This window comes from Mycteria americana, chromosome 18 (assembly GCF_035582795.1).
Source record: "Mycteria americana isolate JAX WOST 10 ecotype Jacksonville Zoo and Gardens chromosome 18, USCA_MyAme_1.0, whole genome shotgun sequence".
Classification (NCBI taxonomy): domain Eukaryota; kingdom Metazoa; phylum Chordata; class Aves; order Ciconiiformes; family Ciconiidae; genus Mycteria; species Mycteria americana.
The window spans coordinates 11,105,681-11,124,940 of NC_134382.1; the positions used below are offsets into that span (position 1 = coordinate 11,105,681).

General features: G+C 57.0%; 3 protein-coding genes across 3 annotated transcripts; 2 read left to right on the forward strand and 1 right to left on the reverse strand.

Annotated features, from left to right (window-relative positions):
- Positions 1–201: 201 nt before the first annotated feature.
- Positions 202–7,428, reverse strand: NOL9 (nucleolar protein 9). The gene is made up of 12 exons (XM_075520670.1): positions 7,196–7,428; positions 6,900–7,125; positions 6,551–6,678; positions 6,224–6,362; positions 5,536–5,632; positions 4,699–4,796; positions 3,716–3,877; positions 3,228–3,516; positions 2,239–2,350; positions 1,662–1,839; positions 867–1,000; positions 202–531 (listed from the first exon to the last, which is right to left on the reverse strand). The coding sequence occupies exons 1-12, from the start codon at positions 7,385–7,387 to the stop codon at positions 403–405; spliced, it is 1,884 nt and encodes a 627-aa protein (XP_075376785.1). The 5' UTR covers positions 7,388–7,428; the 3' UTR covers positions 202–402.
- A 54-nt stretch (positions 7,429–7,482) lies between these two features.
- On the forward strand, positions 7,483–12,271 carry TAS1R1 (taste 1 receptor member 1). Its single transcript, XM_075520671.1, has 6 exons — positions 7,483–7,640; positions 7,725–8,031; positions 8,380–9,156; positions 9,557–9,769; positions 10,171–10,291; positions 11,338–12,271. Exons 1-6 carry the CDS (start codon positions 7,492–7,494, stop codon positions 12,264–12,266), a joined length of 2,496 nt encoding a protein of 831 aa, XP_075376786.1. The 5' UTR covers positions 7,483–7,491; the 3' UTR covers positions 12,267–12,271.
- Positions 12,272–12,338: 67 nt separating this feature from the next.
- Positions 12,339–17,503, forward strand: ZBTB48 (zinc finger and BTB domain containing 48). The gene is made up of 10 exons (XM_075520687.1): positions 12,339–12,853; positions 12,972–13,201; positions 14,004–14,115; positions 14,527–14,619; positions 14,981–15,067; positions 15,419–15,573; positions 16,126–16,262; positions 16,680–16,844; positions 16,976–17,064; positions 17,152–17,503. The coding sequence occupies exons 1-10, from the start codon at positions 12,419–12,421 to the stop codon at positions 17,446–17,448; spliced, it is 1,800 nt and encodes a 599-aa protein (XP_075376802.1). The 5' UTR covers positions 12,339–12,418; the 3' UTR covers positions 17,449–17,503.
- The last annotated feature ends 1,757 nt before the right edge of the window (positions 17,504–19,260 follow it).

Consider the following 19,260-nt stretch of genomic DNA (forward strand, 5'->3'; position numbering starts at 1 on the left):
GGGTTACGGCTACCGTGAAGTTACGCCCGTGCCGCTGCGGATCGTCCTCCGAAACCCAGAGCTAACCGAAGGCTAGACTTCAAACGGAGAACCGCTGCTGATTCAAGACAGAGAGCGCTTTCGATGGCACCCAGCCGCAGCTTGTACCAGCTGTGTCCAAGTGAACACAGGCTGAGGAAAAAATTCAAACCAAAGCAATGCTTTTGATGGATATTTATTACAAAACACCAAAATACAAACTGAAAATATAAAACATTATCAAAACCGGACATGCTGTAGTACCTAACCAGACACCTGTCCAGGGTCTCTCAGAGCTCTGTAGCACCCAGGGCTTCTGTGACCACGCCTGGCTCTTGCCAGTCTCCATACAAAACAAACCCCACGGCCCAAGGTCCCAAGGCTTTAGGTGTAATCACACTCAAACGCGTACTCCCTCCTCTTGAAATGCTTCTTCTTCTTCAGCTTCCCAGACCCCAAGATGCTGTAGTTATAATCGGACGTGACATAGGGGATCTCTCCCTCAACTCCTTGCTGAAGAGGAAAAAAAGCCAGAAACAACTTTAAGAACTTGTATCTTCAACGGGGCGGGAAGCACTTTCCTCTAGAGACTGACAGAGCTGTGACAGAGCTGACTGGTGGGAAGGAGCAAGCTAGCACTGCACAAACCCTGCTCTGGTATCTGACATGAGAAGAACGTTCTCCTCTCCCTTGTTTCTATGCATTAAGGACAATTTCCTAGAGAGAGAACCATCTGCTAATGCCCAGACATCTCTGGGCACACATAAGCCTCAGAAATAAGAAAATGGAAAACCCGCCAGCCAGCCTCAGCTCAGCTACCTTCCACTCTCTTCCCCTGCAGCTCCTACCTGGCCCACAAGAACGCAGTTTGGGATAGCAATATTTCCAAGGAGCAGGCAATTCACTAGTCTCAGGTTCTCTGGAGGCACCGGTGTCAGAACATGGTAAAGCTTCTTCTCCATCTCAACCCCTCGGACAATTCCTGGGAAAAAAAAACAAAAAAACAAAAAAAAAACCAAAACAAGCACACGCAAAGTTCAGTCTTCACCCAATCACTTCGGACTGTATAACTAGATGCAGCCGAAGCTCTCTGAATAAATGGCTCTTCTAGAACCAAGAGAAGGATTTGAGACACATCTTGAGAAAAACCTGCATTGCTGTACCCCGCTTTTCCAGTATCTCAGCGTACATACCAACAGCTAACTTCCCAAACCGCCTATTATTCACTGGAACATTCCTACAGAAACTTGAGGAGCTCAGTATCAAACTCCAGGTCAGAACTGTAATATTAAATCAAAGCACAGAAGGAAACTGACAGACAACTACAGAAATTTTGCATAAGCCACGTGGAACGTGCTTTTGAGAACGTGAATCCAGAAAGCGAGTAAATTGTCATGTTATGAAAGAGCGAGAGCAGCAAGCTACAAAAGGCGCTGCTCAGGGACATTCCCCATAGCTGTTACCACAAGTTAATGAAAACCAAAGGACTTGAAGCACAGCTTGTAATAGAAGAGAATACATGATTATTCTTTTATCTCATCCCACTTTTTCAGTTGTTTTTGAAAGAGTAGGCAATTCCGTCAATTCTTCACCCTGCAACCTATCTGTCAGAACGCAGCTCAAGGTTTCCTGGGCTTGCTCACCGAAGCCAAGGCAATCACAGACCGGCGTCTGTGTCAGCAAGACCGGCCCGTCGGTTTGGCATCTGATTTCATCCGGTATCCTGCAGAGCCCGACCCAGCTGGCGTTCACTGCATACATGATGTTCGTAGGAGCAACGTCGGTGTGAATAACCCTGAGTGCAACAGCACTGAAAGGTACCTGAGGGGGTAAAAAAAGAAGAAAAAAAGTGCATTGTCAGCTCAACATCAATTTAGTTTGAGTTCAGAGATAAGATAACGCTAAGTACACAAAACCTGAAAGCTCCCAACCCACACCTACAGACAGACATTATCTCAGTGGCAAACACAACAGTTTCAACACTAACTGAACACACAAAAACACGTGCCGCGCTGACATCTCAACAAAAACCTCACTTCTAGATACGCTGAATAAAGCCATTATCTTTTTGCAGATTACAGAGCATTTTTCCCTCTTCCGAAAAACATTTGCAGTACAAGCCGAACTGTCAATTACCAAGAGCTGGGCTCTCTGCAACATCTCCAAGCCTTTCAAAAATGCTCTGCTCAAAATGCTGCTCAAAAATGCTCAAAGATTTACCTGATATGGCACAAGACTGTGCAGCGGAAGCACCGCCCCTATGTCTGGGGACTGCAGCTGACCCAGGTAACCCAGTATGGACATGTCACGCAAGATGCCGCTATGTACTCGCCTGGAAAAATAACCGCGACAAATCAAGGAAAGGCAGCACACCCTCACACAGCCATTCCAACTGCATACCCTGGACATTCCCGAGTACGGCGTGCAATATTAGCCACTATTTCACACAAGTTTAGTTTTTAGAACTTCTACCACTGAAGAAAATTTAGAGCTATGTTTTTATTACCTCTGAGGGATCACAGGATTTAGGGCATTGTTTCAACTTTGAAAAGGAATTAATTAACACGGGTGGTGTTTGTTTTGTTTTGTTTGTTTTTTTTTTTTTTTTTAAACAAACTCTGTTATTAGGTAAGGGCTCCCTTCTCCAACCCTGATGTCCACACACCTTTCAGTCAGACAGAGTAATAACATTTGTTTTCTTAAATAGCTGATTAGTGAAGGCCAAGTCAAAAAAAGCACTTAAAATTGGCAACGAAGACTCAAGGTCCAGGGAAATAAACATTTCAGAGATGCTCCAAGTATCAGAGAAACTAAGAAATAACGTGATCATCATCTACATCTGTAAGAAATGGGTAAGGAACTTCCCAATTAGGAAAAAAAGGAGACACAATATTCAATGATTCCAAGTGGAAGTCACGCCCAGTGTAAAAGTAAGTGACAGTAGTCATTGGATGTAGAGTAGGGAGGAACCCCCTCCCCCCTCAACCTAAAAAACCAACCCTACACTCCCCCCCCCCCCCCCAACAGAATACCCGGAAAACCCAAACAACCACCACCCAAACACAACCCCCTAATAAGTAAACTAATAAGCTCTGACCAATTTAATGGAGCTCTCGAGGCCAAAGCAAAGCAAGAGCCTTTACCATCAAGACTACGCATGATTTTGTTAAGCCCGCTAACCATTTCGTAGCACTAAACTTTCTACTTACGCTTCACCTGCAACCCCTGCTCGAGGGAATTCTGGATGGATGTACAGCAACTTATACTCGGGAGCCAATGCATCTCCCTCCCCTTCAGAGGACTTCCAGTTCTCTGCTCCACTCGTACCCATCCGCTTGCATTTGGCTTGCTGTTTGCCTTTGGTGTACAGGCCAGGAGTGAGATGAACGTACTCTGGGGTGAGCGGAGCCATGGCTTTCCAGTCGTACACATCCATCTGAACAATGTGACTGGGTGACAACAGCCGAACGATATCAATCAGAAGCAGCAACCCCTCACCTTTAGGGAGCAGAGAAAACACAATTGCTGCCACTACACAAACAGGTCGGAACACTGTTAGAGAAGACCAGTTACTAGCTCCAGGCAGGTAAGCCATATTTTCTGGTTCCAGACCCTCTATAGAAAGCATGATGGTGTACCGCTACGATTATTACCTCCCTTCCACACCACCTCTTGAGAACAGATATATCCTGTTTACCTTTCACCCAGCCCATGGTGTTGATGACTAAAGGCACTTCCTTCTTGTAGGAGCTGAACACATACTTCACGACATCAAGGTATCTTTCCGTGTCCTGCTCACAACTTGTCTGTCCGTAATACACCATCTTACGTGGCGTTTGCTGATGAGTGAACGGTGGACCTGAAAAAGCAAGCAGCAAACCTCTAGTGGTTTCAGTAAGTTAAATAAAAAACCTCCCATCCCTGTAGGGCCTACATGCAATCCCTTCTGAAATCTGTCCTCTTTTCACATGCTAACAGTCCTTCTTGTATGGTCTGCACCTATAGTGAAACTTTTCTGTCACTTGCAAGACTCCATGCTAGGAGTTTTGTTTGTTTGGGGGTTTTGGGTTTTTTTCTCCTTGTTTGTTTCAAATCCCTGGTTACACATTTGTGAATTTTAAAACAACAATCTTCTATGACGGACTATCCAAAAAGTAAACCAGTCTGGCCATATCCTTTTTAGACAGCAACCTAAATCCACAAGATCACAAACACCAGCAGTTTCTCTGGCTCTAGTTTTTTTATGGTCGTAACAACAGCCCCCAATCTATGTGGATCCACTTTGTATTTCTCCAGCTGGTTTTATCTACAGATACTAAAAACTGGGAAAGACTTTCCCAAAGAGACCTTTCAAATCTGAAAGGCTGAAAATCCACTTTGACATGCCACAGCCTGTTCCACCACCTTATAAACAACTATCTTGTCCTTTCTTTAAAACAGAAAAAACAAGCAGGGAGAATAGCTCCATGTTACTTCATGAGATTTTCACGTGGAGCTTAGATGCCCCTAACAAGAAAACTTTTACAGCCTTTGCTTTATTTTCTATATGCACCTTTGACAGATGTGGCAACTTCCCCTACAGTACAGCCTCTGCTCAGAAAGCACCTTCTGGAAACGAAACAAGTTTCTGGCAACTGCAGAAAACGGCAAAACACGTACCAAGTACGACAAAACACATACCAAGAATTGGCTCTGCTATGTTACTTAAAGACACGCATCCAGGCGGCGTAAATTCGGTTTGACCTATGTCACATTCCATATATTCAACCGAGGGAAGGCTGCAGTGAAAGAAGCCCATATATTAGCGTCCACTAAAAAAAGAAATGGGACACGACCGGGAACGCATCAGAAGCACAATCTGATTTTGTTCTGGGTCATCAAAATTAAATTATTGAATACAATCAAACCACCACTTGTCTCCCTCCTTTCCCCACTTGAGGGAGCATTAAGCAAGAACGTATATGGCTCACCTACAGTCCAATATTACATTACGATAGCTCCATACCCATCCAGCCTTAAGAGAAGTAGCTAGAACGATAGTCAGAGGTGGTACTAATCAGTGTACCGCCTCTCCCACATTAACTGGGCACCCTGAAACCAGCCATTTGAGATTTATAAACTTTATAATCTTTATTTTAAGCATGCAGTGGTCAGGAGAATAAGGTTCTACACCTTGCTCTGCCAAGAATCTTCAAAGACCCTAACAAATTATAACTTACTGGGTGTTTTTAAGTGTTATAACTCCCAGTTCCTTACTGAACCCTAACTGCTTGGTGCCCATTAGTTCACATACTCCAAGACAACAATTTAACAGTATTTCAATAGAAATGCTTCAGCAGTCAACTTTTCTGAAAGGAACCCAAGACAAGAATGCCTATTTTTCTGGATTTTTGTTTCTTTTTAAAAGATAAGCCACCTTCCAGTCATAACAGCTTTTCTGAGAAATGTGGCAGGCAGTTTTTTCCTTCTCCTAAATCCCGTGCAGTACTTAAAAACTCGTAGAACATGAAAACTCACCGATTCAGTAACAGGTTAATTAGGTATCTGTTAAATGTCGATTTCCCAGTGTTTTTTGGGCCACACACTAGAACCACGGGGACACCTTCATCTTCCGCTGTAAAAACAAACATACTCTGAAATGGACCAATGCTGTCAGTTATTCCCATGTGCCCTGTTTACGTAAATTTGTTTAAAAAAAAAAAAAAACCAAAACAAAAAAACCCTAAAAAACCTACAGACTCTGTGGTCTGACTAGGATATATTTTAAACAGAAAAAGATCCGTTAAAGAGAAGCACGTTAAGAGTACCAGTGTAAAAGGAGAAGGCTCCTGAAGTGAGAAGCAAGCCCTAGCACTAAACCCCAGCATGTATGAACTCCAACTGCTCCCAGTATTTTAGATGTTGCTGGATTGAGTAAAGGGGTGTTTTTTTTTCTACCTGCTACAAAAGAGAGCAGAATGAGAGTATTGACATCAGACTGGGAAGCGCCTTTACAGCAGCGAGCTGCCTGTCTGGCAGCAGAGGCACAAACCCACTCGAGGTGATGCACGAGCTCAAGACACCCACTATTTAGGAGAAAAACAGGACCCTATATCAGTGTCTGTCACAGGGCACACTCTCCCTAACTTGAACTCATGAAAAGCCTCATGAACTTCCTTTCTGGAGGGTACTAGAGCCCCAACCTCACCAAGCGCACACCACTCACCACAGCACGCTTGGATCAGCTCCTCCAGGGCCAGGAACATGCTCTCCGACACCAGCAGCCCGCGGTCAGGGCTACACTTCACGATGCCAACAGATGCCAGAACCGCATCTTCTGGCGTGAAGCTAGGTTCTTCCTTTTTCTAGCGAAGAGCGGAAAAACGCTTAGAGAGGTGTGCATAAGGCCTTGCAGCTGTGTTGCTGGACACCGACAGGCACGCTGAGCGGGGCGGCCGCCTCTTGCTCCGCACGAGGCCTGTTTCGGGGAAGGCGCAGCATCCGCGCTGCCGCCCAGGGCGGAGCGGCCATCACGACGCCCTCTGGCTCTCACCTGGGGCTCGAAGAGCCGCGACAGCGGCAGGTGGCTCAGCAGGAACCGCGTCACCGGCGTGTCCAGGTGCTCCAGCAGCACCAGGGCGCACTCCGCCGAGAACCGCGCCATCACCTTCACCCGCGCCTCTGCAACGGGGGGAGAGCGCCGCCCTCAGCCCGGGCTAAAGGACGGTGGCCGCGCCGCACGCAAAATGGCGGACGCCCCGCACCGCGCCGCACGCAAAATGGCTGCCTCCCGCACCGCGCCGCACGCAAAATGGCGGCCCCCCCGCAGCGCACGCAAAATGGCGGACCGCAACCGGCGGGCCCGCCGGCCGCCCTTCGCTCCCCCCCCGGCCGGCACTCACGGCGGCGGACGCTGTGCGCCCGCATGGCGGCGCGGGCGGCGGCGCGGAGCTGTCGGAGGTCGGCGGCGGGCGGGCGGTCGGCGGGCAGCGCCTCCAGGGTGAGCGCGCAGTGGGTGGCCGGCGAGAAGACCGGCAGCGCCGGCTGGTGCGAGGCGACGGCGAAGCCCAGGAGGCGGACGGCGCCGTAGAGGCAGCGCAGGCGGCATTTACCGGTGAAGGTCAGCGTCTGCGGGGGGAGAGGGCGGTGAGGCGGCGGCGGAGGCGGGGAGGGAGCGGCGGGGCCGGCCGGTGCCCACCTGCCGCGGCGCCAGGAGGAGGACGGCGGCGCCCTCCGCCGCCTCCACGGCCGCCAGGCCCGCCTCGGCCGGCGGCACCATGCCGGCGCGGGCGAAGGAGGCGGCGAACTCCCTCCAGGCCGCCTCCGCCCGGCCCCCACGGGACGGGGCCCGGCGGGGGCGGCGGGCTGGTGGGCCGCGCCGCGCGGGCATGGCCGCCTCAGCCTCCCTCCGCCTCCTCCTCCGGGGCCGCCTCCTCGGCCGAGCGCCGCCCGCCCCATTAAGAGGCGCCGCCCGCCGCCCGGCACCGCCCCGCCATGCCGCTGCCCGCCCTGCTCTGCCTCTGCGCGGCCGCCGCCGCTGCCCCCTTCACCAGCCCCGGCGACTACCGCCTGGCCGGCCTCTTCCAGATGCACGGCCCAGCGCCGCGGGCCGCCGCCCGGCCGCTGGTGGACGGCTGCGACGAGTGAGGCCCCTCACCCCGCGTCGCCCCTTCCCCCCCAAAAAACCGCGGGATTTCCTGCCTGAAAACCACTTTCTTTTCACGCAGTGCTGCCACCTTCAAGAGCCACGGCTACTGCCTGTCCCTGGCCATGCGCTTCGCCGTGGAGGAGATCAACAACTCCAGCACCCTCCTCCCCAACATCACCTTGGGCTACGACATCCACGACACCTGCTCGGAGCCCGCCAGCCTCCACGCCACACTGCGTGCCCTTGCCCGGAAAGGCGGGCAGGAGGTTGAGGTGCTCCCCACCTTCTACCACTACGAGCCCGAGGCGGTGGCCGTCATCGGGCCTGACAGCACCCGGCTGGCCCTCACCACAGCGGCTGTCCTTGGCGTCTTCCTTGTACCGGAGGTAAGCGTGGCTCCCCTGGCATATGAAGAACAGGGCTCCCAAGGAGTAATGGTTTGAGGGAGGATGGGGTTGGAGATGAGGAGCCAGGCTGAGCTGGAAACGCAGCCCCTCCGTGTCTGCGTTGGCCTGGGTCTCTTCCCAGGCACTGTCAGCTGGCAGGCAGGAATTGTGGCTGGCTCACTGTCCTTCAAAGGTTTCTCTTGGGCAGTGCACTGGCTTCTGGTGGCAGTGCATTTGGCTCCAGGTCTGCTCCCTGCCCAGCCCCGAGAGGGGCTGCCTGTGCCGTTAGCTCTTAGGGTGCCACTGCCTGGGGGAGCACAACCCCCTTTCTCCTGGCTCCCTTTGCAGATTAGCTACGAAGCCTCCTTGGAGATGCTGAGCCTCAAGCGGTTCTACCCCTCGTTCCTGCGCACCATTCCCAGCGACAGGCAGCAAGTGAAGGCCATCTTCCTGCTGCTGCAGCAGTTTGGGTGGACTTGGGTGGCTCTGCTGGGCAGCAACAACGCCTATGGCAGGGACGGCTTAGATGCCCTCCACAAGCTGCTGACCGCAAGCGACGCGTGTGTTGCCTACCGAGGCATCATCCCTGTCAACAAGGACGCCAGCAGCCCGGAGCTCCACAACCTGGTCAAAATCCTCATGGACGTCAGGGTCAATGTCACCGTCGTCTTCTCCAACAGACAAAGCGCCCGCCCTTTCTTTGAGGTGGTGGTCCAGAGGAATGTCACGGGCATGGTGTGGGTGGGCTCTGAAGACTGGTTGTTAGCCCAAACAATCTGGCAGGTGCCTGGGATCCAGAGTATTGGCTCGGTGATTGGGATGTCGGCTGAGAAGACAGAGTCCACAATGCTGGAACGCTTTGAATCTTGGAAGACGGCAGAGGAAAGTGCTGTGGCTGAACGCGCCGGCAGCACAGGGGCTGGCAGGGGCATCGGAGGGAGCACCCAGCTGGACTGCACCCAGCGCTGCACTGGCTGCCACTCGCTCACCGCTGCCCCCGACACGTACGATGCTCAAGCCTCCTTCAACGTGTACTCAGCTGTGTACGCCGTGGCCCACGGCCTCCATGACCTGCTGGGCTGTGCCTCGGGGGCATGCAGCAAAGGCACAGTCTATCCCTGGCAGGTAAGAGCAACACGAAGGATCTTCCTTGTGGAAGAGGATCCATGAGGATCCTTCCTCACAGGGAAGGATTTTCCCCTTGTGCCCAGGGGTTTTCTGTCACTCTGAAAGGCTTGTGTCCCAGCTGAAAAGCCTCATGGGCTTCAGCCGCCTGTCACAGTCAAAGCAGCCTAGACCTAGACCCAGACCCCTGCCCTAGATCACTTCTGTTCCTCTACTGCCAGCCCCTCGCAGAAGGGAAGGGACTTTCTGTGGCTGGGCATACGCTAGCTGTTGGGGGGTTGGAAAGAGGAGCCAGAGCAGAGAAGGGGCCCTCTAGCACGTCTCCCTCCTGAGACAAGGCACTCCTCAGCAAGAGTCTCACCATCAGGAAGGGCTCTTCTCTTACTCTTCTGTTTTACAGCTCCTACAAAAAATCAGGCAAGTAAACTTCACCCTGTACAAGAGCCGCATCTCTTTTGACGCCAATGGAGACATTCATAAAGGCTACGCCATCGCCATGTGGAACTGGAGCGGCCCCAGCTGGGCTTTTGATGTGATAGGAACTTTCAGTGTGAACCCCGACAGGCTGAGCGTTGACCGGGGCAAAATCCTGTGGCACACAAAAGATCGCCAGGTACTGTTCTGCATCCAGATCTTATGTATTGCTTACTGCCGAGCCAGCTACACCCCCAACACCACCAGTTCTGGGGTATTTCCCCATAGCAGGATGAAAATGAGGGCAGACAGAGGCAGTATGGGGGGGTGATCCGCATTCTGAGTACCAGCTTTCATCCTTCCAAAAAACAAGCAGGGCACATGAACCAAAAAGGCTCCTACTTTTACCTTTAAACAGTCTCATTTTCCCACCACCTCTGTAAGAACCACAATGTGGTGAGCTCTCGGCTCCTGCCCACGGTCTGTCCTGAAAGTCGGCAGCAAGCTGTCCAAACGCTGCCAGGCCCAGGCCTGGCACTCAGCGAGGTGTCCTGCTGCCCACCCCACCCGCCTGCCTGACCCTTGCCGCGCTCCCAACAGGCTCCCACCTCGGTGTGCTCCGAGGCCTGCCAACCAGGGGAGATGCGGCTGCAGCGGAGCCACCACCGATGCTGCTTCAGCTGTGTGGCCTGTCCGCCAGGAACCTTCCTGAACAGATCGGGTCAGTACGCCCCGGGGGGCTGCTCCCTCCCCTTCCTTCCCGCTTGGTGCCCCTGCCTGCACCCTGCCTCCTCATCCCATCAGCTCCTTGCTTCCGTCTCGCTGTTCCCCCAGCCTCTTCCCTCCCGGTCTCTCTTCCTCACTGTGGTCAGTAAAAACCTCTGAGCTGACCTGAATGCGGTCGGTCTGACTCCCATTTGCTTACCTGTGGGTATGCAAAGCCCACGCCCTGCGCTTTCCGGGGAGTGCTGCCCACAGGTGGGCCCATGCAGTCAAATAGACAGCGGAGATGGCACCCGCAGAACCCCTTCTCTCACGGCCAGGGGACAAGGGACATCTGGCCTGACAGCCATTTCCTGCACCACATCCTCCGGGAGGGAAATTTGACCCAGTGGTTGCCTTTGTGCCCCAGATGGCACTCGGGACTTCCGCACCGCGTGGTCACCAGCAGCTAGAATATGGAAATGTCCCCTGCCTGCAAGAGGCAGCAGGAATCTCCTGTCTTAGAGTCACCCACAAACCCCTTGTTGGCAGCTGGTCACTCGGCAGCCTCGGCCTGCGCTTGGGCTGAGGGAGGTGGAAACAGCCAGCTCTGGGTAACAGCGGGAGCGGGGAGCCCCCAGACACGGCCGGTCAGCATTACTGTCCCCTACCCCCGCCTGCGGAAGGGGGGCTGCTGCAGACCCGTCCTGGCCTTCGCAGGTTACTGCTGGACGCAGAAGCCCCTTCCCACCCACAGCCCATGTGCCCCTGAGCCTTGGCGCACCCAGCTGAGCTCCTGCGGGCCTCGTGCCTCTCAACCCAAGCAATGGACTTTTGGGAAGTCCGCTGGGGGGACTTTTGGGGGGGGTCTTTTGGGAAAAGAGCCCCCTCTGCTCCTCAAGGCTTGGAAGCACCCAAGTGGAATGAGCAGGACGCGAGGAGTGGGCAGCTCTCACAGAGAGCCCGGGGGGCTGCGAGGGCAGGGTGGCCCACCGTGACAGATGTCTTACCGGGGTCCGTGGTGTGCGAGGTGCCTGTCAGCGCCCGGGCTCGTGTCCTCCGCAGACCTCTACAGCTGCCAGTCCTGCGGTGTAGACGAGTGGGCCCCCGCGAGGAGCGAAGCATGCTTCAACCGCACCGTCGAGTTTCTGTCCTGGTCCGAGCCCATCTCCTGGGCCCTGCTGACCCCCACCGTCCTCCTCATGCTGCTCACTGCAGGGCTGGCCGTCCTCTTCGCCCTGAATGCCTCCACGCCGGTGGTCAAGTCTGCGGGCGGGAAGATGTGCTTCCTCATGCTGGGCTCTCTGGCCTGCGCCTGCAGCAGCCTCTTCTGCTACTTCGGGGAGCCCACCCGGCACACGTGCCTGCTGCAGCTCCCCCTCTTCGCCATCAGCCTCGCCGTCTTCCTCTCCTGCGTGGCGACTCGCGCCTTCCAGATCGTCTGCATCTTCAAGCTGAACGCGCGCTGGCCGGCCCTCTACGCGGCCTGGCTGCGGCGCCGCGGCCCGCTGCTCTTCATCGCCGCCAGCACGGCGGCCCAGGCGGTGCTGTGCCTGGCCGCGGAGGCCGCCAGCCCCTCGGCGCCGCGCCGGGACTACGCCGCGTCGCCCGGGCGGGTGCTGCTGGAGTGCGCCCCGAGCGCCGCGGCGAGCCGGGCCGCCGCCGCCTACACCGTGCTGCTCAGCGCCTGCTGCTTCGCCCTCAGCTACGCGGGGAAGGACCTGCCCGCCAGCTACAACGAGGCCAAGTGCCTCGCCTGCAGCCTGCTCCTGCACCTCGCCTGCTCCGCCGCCGTCCTCTGCACGCAGGGCGTCCTCCGCGGCCGGGAGGCGGCGGCGGCCCGGCTGCTCGCCGCGCTCTGCACGCTCGGCGCCCTGCTGGGCGGCTACTTCCTCCCGAGGGCCTTCGTCGTCCTGCTGCGGCCGCGCCTCAACACGCCCGAGCGCTTCCAGGCGGCGATCCAGCGCTACGCGCGGCGCCGGGCCGACGCCTGAGCCCCGGGGGGCCGCGGAGGCCCCGACCGCCGCCCGCGCGGCCCGCCCCGCCTCCGGCCGCGGCCCGCGCGTCACATCCGGCGCGCCCGCACGCCGCGTCCGGCGCGCTGCCAAGATGGCGGCGGCGCGGGGGGCCCGGTAGCGGCGCGGCCATGGCGGCGGCGGCGGCGCACAGCGTCCGCGTCCTGCGGGAGCTGAACCGGCAGCGCGCGGCGGGGCAGTTCTGCGACGCGACGCTGGGCGTGGGCGGGCGGGAGTTCCGCGCCCACTGGCCGGTGCTGGCCAGCTGCTCCCGCTTCTTCCGCGCCCGCGGCCCCGGCGGGCCGGTGGCGCTGCCCGAGGGCCTCGCCGACACCTTCCAGCTCCTGCTCGACTTCTTCTACACCGGCCGCCTGGCGCTCACCGCCCACAACCGCGCCCGCCTGCTGGCCGCCGCCGAGCAGCTCGGCGTGCCCGACGCCGTGGCGCTCTGCCGCGCCTTCCGCCCCGCCGGCCCCCGCCAGCGGCCCCGCCGCGCCGCCGCCCCGAGCCGCCCGGGGGAGGCGGACGTCGCGGCCGCGGCGGCCCCGCAGCCCGGCGGCCAGGCGGTGCGTGAGGGGGACGGGAGCGGGCGGAGGGGAAGGGCAGGGGACGGGGACGGGGACGGGGAAGGGCCAGGGCCGCCCGGCGGGGGAGGCGCGGTGACGGCCGCCTCTTCCCTCGCAGGCTCCCTCCCCGGCCCCGGAGGCGGCGGCGGGCGACGGCGGGCGGGGGGACAGCGACGCCGAGTCCCTTCCCGAGAAAAAGGCCCTGCGGAGCAAAAAGAACCCCCCCCCGGGGAAGGGGCCCGGCAGCGCGGGGACGCCGGGGAGCAGAAAAGGTACAGCGGTGCCGGTTGAGTGCCCCACATGTCATAAAACCTTCCTCAGCAAATATTACCTTAAAGTGCACAACAGGTAAACGCTCCGACTTTTCCTTCCCCTTGCGCTCCCGCGTAGGGACTCGCGCCGCCCTGCGAGGCTCTGCCCCTTCCCCCCGCCGGCTCCTCCGGGGGGGTGGGCGAGGGGCCCTGCTCGCAGCCGGCTGGTCTCGACGCCTCAGCCTCCCCCGGGACGGAAAGGGGGGTGCCCTCTGTCCCCCGGGGCGGGGTTGCTTTGAGCTGGGGGGGGGGGGGGGGGGGGGGGAGGTTCATGCGTCTCCCAAAGCCACAGCGACTGTCCCGGGCTTCCGCTCTCAGGGGTCGGAGCCAGCCCGGCTCAAAAAGAAGGCAGTGAGGGGCTCTTCCAGGGGACGCGCCGGCTGCAGGTGGACGATGCTGAATCGTCCTTCCGGGCTTTCAAAATCAGCATGGGCTGCTGGGGACTTTGCCTGGGTCGTGGGGAGCGCGGCGGCGGGGCCAGGTGCTGCGAGGAGTTTGGGGTTGATAACCGAGAGCAAAGCGGGTGCCTGCAGAGAGGGCACGAGCTCCAGCTTCGCTCGTCTGCGAGGGGCGAACCTTAGCCCCACAAAATTGAGGTTTCGCAGAGCGCGGTGGGCACCAACAGCTCGACTGCGCTCCGACGGGATCAGCAAAGCTGGCATAAAAAGCAGCTTTTGGGCAACTGAATATTGGTGCTGGGGGGGGTGGTGGTGGTGTAAAAGCTGCCTTGTCCTTCCCTCTCTCTTCCCAGTTCCTTCCCAGTGTCCTCGCCGGGCCTTTTTGTGCATCTCTGCTGTCAGACTGGCAGTGACGGTGCTCTCCGTTTGTATTCCTGCTAGGAAACACACAGGAGAAAAGCCATTTGAATGTTCCAAATGCGGCAAATGTTATTTTAGAAAAGAGAATCTCCTGGAACATGAAGCCAGAAATTGCATGAACCGGTCTGAGCAGGTACGCCCAGGAAGCTGCCACCGGCACTCTGGAAAGCGGGTGCCGTTTTGCCAGAGCGGAATTAGAGCCTTTTTCCAGCCACAGTCCACGTCACGCTCAGCTACCGAGCAAAATCCCCGCATCACCACTGCACGGCACGTGTACCGCAGCCGGGACCCGCCCCCCCCCAGTCCCTCTCTTGATGAGGACGGCAGCGGGTCGTGTCTGTTTTACCAGACAACTCTCATTTTGTCTGTATTTTTCAAGCACGCGAGGATACTCTCTGTACTGTAAGAGATCCAGATCGCTGCGGGTGTGGGTTAAACGTCATAACCAGTCCCAGCGCCCGAGTGCCAAGCGCTGGTCTGAGCTGTGGGCTTCGCGGCGGGCTCTTGGTTCTGCGGAAGCCGATGCCTCCCCCGTCTCTTGCAGGTTTTCACGTGTTCGGTCTGCCAGGAGGTGTTCAAGAGGCGAATGGAGCTGCGGCTGCACATGGTGTCGCACACGGGGGAGATGCCGTACAAGGTCAGCAGCGCCTGCCTTCGACGTCCCTACGAATGGCTGCCGGACGCTGGCATGAAGGAAGAGGGGGCGAGCCTTTCTGTGTCGGGGCAGCCTGGCCCAACCCGTCAGGGGAGCCGGGCGCACCGGCTCCCTTCCCCGGTCTGCGGCAGCCTGCTGAGAGTCGTTCCCCATCTCTGAGCCAGAACATGCTCCAGGGAGGCATCAAAGCCAGGCGCTTTCTGCGGCCTTACCAGGGATTCATGTTCCACGTCAGAACAATGTTCCCCTGCCCGGTGCGCCGGCGCATCGCCGGTCCTCTCTGCGCACCAAAATCGCTGGTTGCGGGGTGGCTGGAAGCTGACCCTCCTCTCCTGTCTTCCAGTGCTCCTCCTGCGCCCAGCAGTTCATGCAGAAGAAAGACCTGCAGAGCCACATGATAAAGCTGCACGGCGCGCCAAAGCCCCACGCGGTAAGGGTTTTTTGAGAGGGAATTACCCTGCGCTCAGGCCTGGCCTAGAGAATGGCACCCGTTGTCCTGTCTGGCTCTGTTTAGTGAGGTGGGGGGTTACAGAGCTGCTGGAAACAGTTTTTTTTGGGTACAGGAGCAGCCCTCGTCATTTTTTTGGCTGACAGACCCAAGTAATGATCAGCATTTTGCTTTTGTCAGGCTGTCTCATCTCATTAGGCGTCTTGGAGCTGGGGGTGCAGCAGCAGCAGGCGGAGGGATGGGTCTTGGGCCGCGAGCAGGTCTGTTGCGGGCGTACGCTGTGAACCGTGCCCGGGCGAGCTGCCTAACCCCGCGCTCTCCTGTGGCTTGCAGTGCTCGACCTGCTCCAAGTGCTTTCTGTCTCGGACAGAGCTGCGCCTGCACGAGGCCTTCAAGCACCGGGGAGAAAAGCTGTTTGTCTGCGAGGAGTGCGGGCACAGGGCCTCGAGTCGCAACGGCCTGCAGATGCACATCAAGGCCAAGCACAGGTATGACGTGACCCGTATCCTCCCGTCCGTCGCTCTGGCTCTCCTTGCTGTGCTTCCTCCCCAGAGGGCCCGGCTGGGTGGTGCTGGGGAGAGGAATTGGCTGGAGCGCAGCAAGCACCCCCTTTCCTGGAGGTGCTGGGCTGAAACTTCTGCCAGAAATCCGACGAGGGGCCAACCGGCATTCTGCTCTTCTCTCTTCCAAAGGAAGGGCAGACTGTCAGCGCTTCCTCCGAGTGTGCGACCGTAGTAATGCAGGTGATAAGCAAAGCCCATCAGCCTAGCTAATCCGTGTTCTTGAAGTGGCAAGCATGCAGCCGCTGGCCACACTCACCCTTAGTGTTCAGTTTCCTGGGCTGGTTACAATGCCCAAGGGGGCTCCAGCTCTGGACCCCGTGGCTGCAGAATAGTGTTTGTGGGCCTCCAAAATACTTTAATTTGAGATGGGTTGAAGTAGGATTTAATTACAAGAACTTTGGGCGAGGAGCAGCAGCTAACCTGAGGGGCTGAAGCTGGCAAAGGCAGAGATGACTGTAACATCTCCTCTGCCCGCAGGAATGAGCGGCCCTACGTTTGCGAGTTCTGCCACCACGCCTTCACGCAGAAAGCCAACCTCAACATGCATCTGCGCACACACACCGGCGAGAAGCCCTTCCAGTGCCACCTCTGCGGCAAGACCTTCAGGACGCAAGGTATCCCCCCGGGCACGCGGCTGGGGCTGGCAGTGCTGAGCACTGCGCTCTGGCATCCAGGACCTCCAGAGAGCAGCCGTGCTGCGAAACCCGCCTTCTCCTGCTTGCTTCCCCCGGGGAGCAAAGCCACGCTCTTGTGAGCACTAATGCTGAGAAAGACACGTTCTTATCATCTCCATTACCCTCACAGCACAAAAGAGGAAATAATTGATGAGTTTTCCCCAGTAACAGTTAGCCTGGACCAGCAGGCTGCCGCTGTTACTGCTTCTAAGCCTTCCTAACCAGCCTGGCACAGACCGACTGCACCGCGCACGTGCGGCCTTCACTGCGGCGCGGCTCGTACCCGAGACCCGGCACGGGGGGCACGTGCCGTGCCGCTGACCCGCAGCTCTCCCTCTCTCCCCCCACAAACGGCAGCGAGCCTGGACAAGCACAACCGGACCCACACCGGGGAGCGCCCCTTCAGCTGCGAGTTCTGCGATCAGCGCTTCACGGAGAAGGGGCCCCTGCTGAGGCACATCGCCAGCCGGCACCAGGAGGGGAGGCCCCACTTCTGCCAGATCTGCGGGAAAACGTTCAAAGGTAACAGCCAGGGCGCGGGGCTTTCGCACGGCTCTTGAGAGACTGCCCGCCTTTCCGTGGTGCGGGTTAGCATGGCTGCGAGCGTGCACAGCGCAGTGCTGCCGCCAACGGGCTCTCGCTTCCCTTCTCAGCCGTTGAACAGCTACGCGTCCACGTCCGCCGGCACAAGGGCGTGAGGAAGTTCGAGTGCACTGAGTGCGGCTACAAGTTCACCCGGCAGGTGAGGCCTTCCCTGGCTCCGGGGACCCCCGCAGAGCGTGCCGCACCAGGGGAGCCGGCCCTCTCGTCGCGCCTCTTCCTTTCGCAGGCTCACTTGAGGCGCCACATGGAGATTCACGACCGGGTGGAGAACTACAACCCCCGGCAGCGGAAGCTGCGGAACCTGATCATCGAGGATGAGAAGGCCGTGGTGGTGGCGCTGCAGCCGCCCCCGGAGCTGGAGGTGGGCTCGGCCGAGGTGATCGTGGAGTCCCTGTCCCGCGGCTCCCTGCCCGAGGAGATCCCCGTGCAGAGACTCTGCTCAAACGAGAACTTCTCTACGGCAGATGTGATCGAGCAATCGCTAATTATAACCACGACGATTCCCGAAGATTGTGAAACATAGCGGGACCGCCTGCGCGCGTCCTTCCTACCAAAACACAATAAAGCGTTAGGCTGGAGCCACTCTCTGCCGCGCTTGTTCTTTTCGAGCTGTGCATCCGCCCCTTCCCTCCTTCCCCGCAAAGCTCCCACCCCAGGTTGCAGGGAAATGAAGTTATAATCGGGTCTCAAATTCAGAAACAAACGCGAAGCTGCTCAGAATAGCTACTCAAATGTACGTTCGCCGAAAGAGGCGGGATGTGACTGGCGACTCCCCGTGTGCAATACTGTGAATTGCTTTTTAACGAGCTTTTGTTTGCAGCCGGAGGGAGGGCTGGTGCTCGCCTCCCCGTTCCTCCAGCGCTCTCACCTTGCGCTGGCCGTTCTGCCGTGGAGTCCGAAAGCTCGTGATTAAAGCTTACCTTCCTGAAGAGAGCGCGGCTCTGCCCCTTTCCTTAAACGCTTGCCGAAAGGATTGTCTCCTCCGTTAAATTTGTGCCTTATTTCTACTTTGTTTTGTCGAGCTGCTTCTGCTAAATGCCGTTTCTTTAGCACATTAAAGGTGGGGCACGACCTGTATCTTCTCACCATTGAGATAATTTAGCTGTTGCTTAACTTGGAACACATTATCTCAAAGCTCCCGTTTGCAGGTGTGGGGATTTATATTTGTCTGAAATAAATAACATCATCCAGGGTTGCTGTGACATTGAGAACCATTTCCTGAGTATTCCCAGGGTGGGGGAAGATCACGGAGTGTACCCACATGCCCTGAAATTGCAGCCGCGCTCTCTCCCCTTTCCCTCTTCTACTCACCGAGAAGGCAGAAAGTCTCCGGTTTAAACATACCTCAGGCCTAGAATGAGAAACGTTGCAGTAAAAAACTTCCTCCGGTAATCTTCCCCTCAAAAATGACAGAGAGATTTGTGTAACATGTTTTATTTAACTTGACTGCTGCAAGTAATTTAAAAACAAACTATGAGAATAAAAATACATTATCTGTAAATGTAAAATGCCTTTGTTTCAAAGGACGGTATTTAAACTGTACTCAAAGATTCGGACACCAAATGAATTTTACAAAAAATAAATACAGATCCGTAACTGTTCAGCCGGTCGGGGAATCTGGCGGTGGCAGGTCCAGCAGCGAGCACTACAGTATGAGACAGAGTGTGCGTACTATTTATAGTTCAGCATAAATACTTCAGTCTGCAACGCGAGTTCAGCTGCGCGGCGCATGCCGTCTCTCCCCGGGCACGACACGGCGCCACGGGGACGGGCCGCTTTGGCCTCGCGGCAGGACGCGCCCATTCCTCCCAGAGACGAAAGAGCTGCCGTGAATCACGGGCCCCCGCACATCCCCCCCGCCAAAGGGGGGGCCCGCCGCACCCCAGCCCGCGGCAGCGCCAGGGAGGGTTTCAAACCGAGAGGCTGCCGCGGCCGGGCGAGGCCCCTCCGGGATCCTCCGCCGGTGCGCGGCCATTTCAAGGCACTGTCAAAGTTTCAGAGGTGGAGAACGGCCCAGATTTCACGAGCGGCTTTCCCGCGTTCCACAGCTGAGCAGCGTGGCATAAAATAGCATTCAAGGCAAACCAGATTTTTTTAAAGCTGTGAAGACGCTGATGTGGAGCTGGGGCTCTGACGCTACTCAATCCAAGGGCAGGCCAGAAGGCGCGCAACCAAGTATACAGGCTTTCCATCTCTGAATTAAGTTTAAATTCAAATTCTTTTCCTATTGGTTAAAAACAAAAGATGGAAAAAGCGAACGCGTCCAGCCAACACTTCAGCCGTTGCCACACTTTACAGTTTTCTCAAAGGTGCGGCGCTCGTTTTCGGGTGAGCC